The following is a 7,589-nucleotide window of genomic DNA, read 5'->3' as shown; positions in this document are numbered from 1 at the left end:
TAATGGACTAAACCTCAGAACTTGTAAGCCAGTCCCAATTGAATGGTGTCCTTTATAAGAGTTTATAAGAGAAGCCTTGGTCATGGTGTCCCTTCACAGCAATGGAAACCCTAAGACAACATTCTTACAAGGAATCTCTTAAATTGGTATTGGAAGACGTACCCCACCCCATGTGTGTCATTATTTCATAGAACTTAGGGTGTTGAGGTTCTTTACATTAGAAGTTCCTTCATTAGGATGAAAACTTCAAAAAAATTTTTACATTTTATGTTTACGGATATTTTGCCTGCATGTATGTTTGTGCAACATTTGTGTTCCTGGTGCCTATGGAGGCCGGAAGAGGGTGTCCGGTCCCTTGGAACTGGAGTTACAGACAGTTGTGGGTGCCCATGTGGGTTCTGAGAATGAAATATAGTCCTCTGGGAGAGCGGCCAATGCTGCGCCATCTCTCCAGCCTCAAAAGTAAACATTTTAAAAAACAACTTGTTAAACCAGAGTGGCCTGTGATCTTGACTGAAAGTGGTAAAAAGGACAAAAGGTAAATTGCTTAGATACACTTAATGATGCTATTATGTGCTGGGGATATGAAGCTTGGTGGTAGAGCACCTTCCTACTTTACTAGAGGCCCTGAGTTCAGCCCCAGTAACAACAGCTTGGTTACCTAGGTACTGTCTGTAATCTGATGCTGTGAGATAGGATCTTACTCTGTAACCCAGGCACACTGTAAACAAGGGAACCGTATATATGGTAGTCCTCCTGTATTGGCTGCAAAGGTATTTTAACATCTTTTTCTTTTTTTTTTTTGGTTTTTTGGTTTTTCAAGACAGGGTTTCTCTTGGCTGTCCTGGAACTCACTCTGTAGACTAGGCTGGCCTTGAACTCAGAAATCCGCACGCCTGGCTTAACATTTCTTAATACATTCTTAACATATCTTAAATAAGTTCAAACTAATATTTAATCTTTAGTTTTGGAATTTGTGAACACAAGGAGGGTTGTCTTTAAGTTTGGGAAAGAAGTGGCAGTAAAGGCAGTTTGTGGCTCCTGTTCTAAAATCTCAACTAAAACTCTCTTAAGATGATTCTTAGGTGCTCATGTTTAAAATACAATCATTATATTATACATAATCACTGATTGACCCACATGATTATTGCTTGAAAGGTATCAAAAATGGTCCCTGAAAGAATTTTTCCCCTCTTTTTTTGTGGTTAGAGCCTAGAATGTTCAGGCTCATGCCTGTAATCCCAGCAACTGGGAGGTGAAAGCAAGCGTCATCCTCGGGTACTTCTGTGTAGGTCTGACTTTAGTAACACAGACTCTCTTCCTTTGAGTTGCAGAGAGAAAATACATTTTTCACATTCTCTGTAGTAATCAGTTGTCTGTTACTTGATATTTTGGGCTTGTTTCCAGAGGGTAGTCTAGATTTGAATAATGGTAGAGAAGTCATGGTAGCAGCTGAAGCACACAGGAAGGAAAAAGCAAAAACTGGAAGGTGGGTGAGCTATACCCTAATCCCTCATGAAATACAAACAGGGCTCTCCCTGCCTAGACAATTGCTGCCAGCAGGGAACCAGGTGTTGAGCTGTGTGAGCTTCTGGGGGCATTTCCAAGCCATTTGATGCACTGGCAGAATTTGGAATTGTAGCTAATCCTTTCCCAAGCGAAGGTAAAGTTTGCTTTGGTGCATTGTGTTTTGTTTCCCTAGCTGATTGACAGTAAGAGTGCTGAAGGCTTGTTAATTATCTGTGACTGAAGTCATAGGGAAAGGCTACAAAGGCTTCTTGCCATGTGTCCTTTGCTATCTTTCCATGCTGTTTTAGCATTGCTACAGAAAATCTAGATAAGGCAGTTTACGACCATTTTACTGATCCATAATGTTCTCATTAGATCCAGTGTTCTGTTAAGTCCTTTATAAAAGGAGTTTCAGAACTATCTGTACAATTTAATTTTTCACTTTATTGAGTAGTTTGCTTTTTATAACACTGAATGTCTGGCCATGATGGTTATTACTGACTAAAAATCGCCACTTGGTGTAAGTCTTGTGTGTGTTACATACATGAAGGTCAAAGAGAAACCTGAAGTGTTGAAAGAAGAGGTTCCATTTGGAGGATGATAACATCCTTGTATATCTTAAACTTCATTTCCTTGTCTCTTTCAGCTCTAGATCCTCAGTCTGGAGCATTAGCAACTTGTATTCTCTGCTGATGACTGCTCTGTGCTCCACATTTCACACACATGTGTGTGCGTGCCCGCATGCCATAGTGGGTATATAGGGGTCAAGGATAATTTTGTACAGCTTATTCTCTACTTATATATGACTATGAAATGCCAATTCTTATCAAATGAACCAAGTGATCACATTGTTTACTTAGCATATTGAAAACTTAGCATGAATTTCCTCTAAGTCTAGTTCTGGTGAGGAAGGCACAACATTTTTGGTAGTGTTTTAGACAAGCCAAAAACAGTTGGAGCTATTGGTCATTTTAAACCCCAGATAATCCATTCTTGACATAGCAGCTAAAATAATGTTATAAATCAGTTGAATGATGTCATTCTCCAGCTTAAAATTAATAGCTTCCTGTTGGGCTGAAAATAAATCCAAACAGGGATGAAATGGCTGACTTCCTAGGACTGCCATCTAGCCTTTTCATGTACCTTGTAAAGTGCCTCAGCCTTTTCACATTATCATGTCTTCCCTCTGGCTTGCTTTGTGCATTGCTTATAGCTGACTACTTCTGAACTAAACAGCACATGTTTATTTTTACTCTATGACTATTCTTTATGGGCTTACATCTCTTCCTTATCAGAATAAGCTGCCACAGAAGTATAACACTTGTTTTATAAATGAAAAGAGGAACCTATGTCTAGTGGGGAGGGAGGTCTGATAAACCACCATGCTAGTTGGAAGCTAGCATGGTAGCACATGGAAACCAAAGGCAGGTGAATCGCTCAGTTCTAGGCCAGCCAACACTACACAAGGGACGCAGTGTCAGAAGGGATTGGGAAGTAGCAAGAAGGATCAGCAGCAGATGGATTGAATTGCTACCTTTCTAACAAGCCCAGTCTCTAGACAGTGCTTCATGAACTTGAGTGCATCAGATTCATTTGGAAGACGTTTTGAGCTTTTGGCATTCTCAGACCTAGTCTGAGAATGTCCTTAACAAGTTCACAAATGATGCTGATAATAGTCTGAAACCTAAACTTTTGAACTTGTTGCCTAAGTGATAGATAGATCCTGAGCCAGGCCAAATTTTTGTCCCTACCTTGAATTTTGCAAACTAGAGTTAGAAGAAACCCTTTGTGCTGCTAGTCATAAGCTGTTAAGGATAGGAGGCCTGAATTGCCTGCCATGTATCCTGTCATGTAAAGAAGCCACTTGAAGAGAATGCCTAATATAGGAGCAAAGCCAAAAACTAGTGGCCTTAATGGCAGCACTAGAGATGGCCTAATTCAAGCATCATACCAAAGCCCTGCCTTCTCTAAGGGAACTGCTGTGATTTACATAATTTTATTTATTTATTTATTTATTTATTTATTTATTTATTTATATTTTACTTACTATATCTAAGTACCCTGCAGCTGTCTTCAGACACCTCACAAGGGGGCATTAGATCTCATTACAGATGGTTGTGAGCCACCATGTGGTTGCTGGGATTTGAACTCAGGACCTTTGGAAGAGCAGTCGGTGCTCTTAACCACTGAGCCATCTCTTCCAGCCCTATTTACATAATTTAATCAGTGTTAGTAGTATGAAGCACTTGGCAGGCATGTAGAGGAGATAATTATTGGGAATTAGTTCCTCCACTTGTGGATTCCAAAGATCAAACTCAGGTGGTCAGGCCTTCATGTCAAACACTGAACCATCTTGTGGGTTCCCAGGGCCTTTTTGGTTTTCTTTTTAAGATTCTGATCTATGGATCATTTGAGCTAGTAGGTAAGATATGTCTGCTTGAGCAGGCATTCTATGTGTTTTAACAACTAAAATAGGGAATGCCCAATGAGCTGGTAGTAGTTGTTAGCATTTGTAAAATACCCGTTGAGTCTGGGCCTGCTCATCCACAACTTTAATCCAAGTTCTCACGGGATCTGAGTTTGAGACCAACCACAGCTACATAGTGAATTATCTGGTCTCAAATCTAAAAACAAACGATAGCTCTCGAGTACAAAGCCATCCTGGGCCAAAAAGTGCTGAAATTATAGGCATGAGCCATCACCTAAAGACCCGGAGAGAGCTCAGCTGTTAAGAGCATGCACTGTACTTACAGAAGACCTAAATTAAATCCCAGCATCCACTGGGCATGGCGGTGCAGGTCTTTAATCCCCAGCACTCAGGAGACAGACAGGTGCATCTCCTGAGTTCAAGTCCCAGCATCCACTTCAGACAACTCCAGGCAATGCAGAGTGTGTGTATGTGTGTGCACGAAGGGGGCAGGGCGGGGAGGGGGGGGGAGATCTGGGGATTCATCTGTCTGCTGCCACAGTACTGGGCTACCGAGCATTTCTCCATCTAGCTTGCTTGCTTCTTTTTCTCTCTCTCTTTCCCTCTCTTTTTCATGGATGCTTGGGATCTGAATTTACGTCCTCATCCTTGTCAGCAAGCAATTTTACTCACTGAACCACCTTCTCAGCCCCACTTTGTTAAGTGTAGGTTTTGTTTAGATTTTGTTCTCTTTGGGATTTGTTGAACTTAGACCCTCTCAGTATCCCATGGTACCATGCAGAATAGAGACCCATGTCTTACAAATGTGTTACATGCGTTATATTTTCAAAGGTATAATTGTGGGTATCTCTTCCATCTTTAATGATGGCAGAAGATTCAGAGTACGTCTGGCGTGAAGCTGGTAATGAGTCGGGCACTGATGTAGCAGAGGATGGACTTTAGAATTCAGCTCCGGCTTCAGATGTTTGAAGCATAATATTTGCGATGCATAATGGGTCTGTAATCTTCAGCGAGTTATTTAACTGTGTTTTCACATCTTTAAAGCATTTAGTCCCTCACAGGGAGCTTATAAGGAATACAACTAGTTTGGTAGCAACTAGTAGATGTGAGTACTTAATTTACTAACTAGTTGGTTTTTTTCCCACAGAACATATGATTTGTTGAGACAGGGTCTCAGCCCATGCTGACTTTGAACTCAGTATGTGGCAGTGTAGCAGATTTCCTTTATTCTTTTGTTTTTTCAAGGCAGGGTTTCTCTGTGTAGCCCTGAGTGTCCTGGAACTCACTCTGTAGGACAAGTCTGGCCTCAAACTTATCCAAGTGCTGGGATTATGCCACCACTGACCAGCATAAATTCTTAATCTTCCCACTGAGAATATAGGTACGTGTCAGCATGCCCAGCTAGATATCTAAAATTGTGAAGTGTCCCTTACTGTGAAGGAAAACAGCCTGTCCCAGTCATGTGCAAGGTGTTAGCTGTGGTGTCTCTGACTGGAAGTCTGCTTATCAACCATAGTCTACTGGTAACTGTATGCCTCCAAAGAGCTCTGTTTCATTAACTGCCTTTATGCAATGGAAACAATTATAGTTTCTCATTTAGGAATGGATTTCCAAATGAGGTTGGTTGTGGGTTTACCTTATTGGTCAATATTGAACTTCTTGCCTGATTTTAGAGAAGCTGTGCTAACCCCAGTAGATCAACACCTTTTAACCTTGGAAATCCCATTTATGATTGGATTTCTGAGTGCAGTCATATTACTGATGATTACGAGGACATCAGGGAATGGTTGCTGAGGCACTGGAAGACTGTGTATGTGCAGTACAACAGGAGATTGTTGAAGTGGGTGGATGCTTTGTTAAAATGGTCCCAGCTTCTTCTCAAATCATTCTTACTGGGAATCTCTTACCTGGACCCGAGCCAAGCCTTGGGTTGAGGTTGGCCTTTGGGGGACCTAGTTTTGGTGTCAGGTTGTGGCTTTTGCTGTGAATCGTGATAACTGTCTTGGAAACACTCCCACTCTGACTCAAGAGATAAGGAAATAGGAAAAGCTGCCAAGGTGTGGGAGAGAGCTGATAGGGACCAGCATACTGCCAGCCACCCAGCAGAGCCCTGAGCATCAGAGCTAGACTGCATAGCCAAGGGCCCTTCAGATCCTGTGACACAGTGGCTGCTCCCCTGGCAACTTCTCCATTTGTGTCCTCTGGGTGGGCTTCCCAGCTGTTACAGTCTCCCACAGGGCAGAAGTGGCCTAGAGTGACTCAGGACATGAAGGAGCCTAGGATAGGATGGATTTAGAAATCCAGTGTTCTCAGAAGTTACAGGTGGAATACAAGAGGCCTAATCCTCTGAATTGTCATTAGCCAGACTGCAACCAGGGCAACCGAGGTAAAAATGTGCTAGTTAAATGAAGTTCAGTAGGAAATCAGCCGTAGCAGTTTTGTAGGCTGCAGTTTTACATGTGTTAGCATCATGTGACAGGTGCTGCTTTGGCATAGTGGTAGGGCCTCAAAGGCTCACCCTCCTTCAGTAGCTGCTCTCTAATCACTCCTCACCCTATCCTGCTCAGACTGGTCTCCCAGCATCTAGGCTTTAAAAAAAGGTTTGTCTGTAGAAAGGATTCTTTTGGGAAAAAAAAAAAAAGTAGAATTAAGGGAGAAAAAGGATCAAGTGTTTTGTTTTGGCTGACATCATAATTAGCAGGCTGTAGGGTAGCCTCCTGTTTGTTGTCCTGTTAAGTAAGACTTTACTATTCTATTGCCAGATCCTTTCATGTTTTACTTTTAACCAGGGGTCTTAAGTACCTCGTCAGGCTTCAGACTCTCAAAGAATGGCTTACGCGTCTGATTCCCTTGCCTTGTTTTTCAATTAGAAGACAAAAATGTATATGAAAACTATATTAAATGTTAGCAACTTAATTTGCTTTATTTTGTTTGGACCCAGTGTCTCACTGCGTAGCTGTGGCTGTCCTGGAATTTGCAATGACTCAGATGCTAGGAACCCCTGTCCTCAAAAGCTGAGGTCTGAGAAGCAGTGTGGCCTTTAATAGCATGTAGAGAACTTCCAGGTCAGGAGCTAAACAGCTTTCCAGGCAGTCGGGTTGCTTTTGTTTGTTTGGAGGGGGGGGGTAGTTTGTTTGGTTTGGTTTTTTAAACACCAATTATAATCCCATCGATGTATTTCTAAAGAAATGTAAACTGTTCATACATTCTCTTAAACATCACAGTGTAAAACAAGTACCCGTATGTGTGAAGGCTTTGGCCACACTGGTAAAAATGCTGTCTTTGCTTCTGCACAGATATTCTTGTGCAATCCTACTGGAGCACCAGGTGGACCCCAAGGAAGGGCAGGGCAGGGGAGGTGATCTTTAGAAATGTTTCCAGGTGCTCTGTCCAGCTAGCTGTCTGTTCATCGTGCAGCCCAAGAGTGCTGCAGAAAGCTACAAGGACACTGACGAGACTAGAGATCTGTTGCCATCTTCTAGGGAAGATCTGGCCTGGAGTGTGGCTGCCTGGATTCGAAAATGTGTCCTTGACTCCATGGAGTAGTTCTTGTAGTTTTGCCTAAAGGGGAGCAGAGGATCACAGGTGAAGCTCGGCTCTTCTGGGAGGTGTGTCATACTCCAATCCCCCATTTGAGCTATGTGAGACACCA

The 7,589-nt window shown here is 42.3% G+C and overlaps 1 protein-coding gene across 12 annotated transcripts in view; it reads right to left on the bottom strand.

Moving 5' to 3' along the window:
- Nucleotides 1-6,830: 6,830 nt before the first annotated feature.
- Ttc39a (tetratricopeptide repeat domain 39A) overlaps nucleotides 6,831-7,589 on the bottom strand; it is a 50,603-nt gene continuing 49,844 nt past the window's right edge. For 8 of the 12 annotated variants that reach the window (XR_003954911.1, XR_003954912.1, XM_006502997.3 and 5 more), the window contains one exon: nucleotides 6,953-7,498. Coding sequence is in view for 10 of the 12 variants with exons in the window: in XM_006502997.3 (XP_006503060.1) it covers nucleotides 7,375-7,498 (124 nt within the window). In the remaining 2 variants the exon portion in view is untranslated. Of the gene's footprint in view, nucleotides 7,499-7,589 lie in introns of all 12 variants that reach the window. The other 4 variants (XM_006502994.4, XM_006502999.4, NM_153392.2 and 1 more) reach the window with 2 other exon arrangements.

The sequence above is a fragment of the Mus musculus genome, chromosome 4, assembly GCF_000001635.26.
Source record: "Mus musculus strain C57BL/6J chromosome 4, GRCm38.p6 C57BL/6J".
NCBI classification, from domain to species: Eukaryota; Metazoa; Chordata; class Mammalia; order Rodentia; family Muridae; genus Mus; species Mus musculus.
The sequence above is the reverse complement of the archived record's forward strand: the minus strand, read 5'-3'. Positions and strand labels throughout refer to the sequence as shown.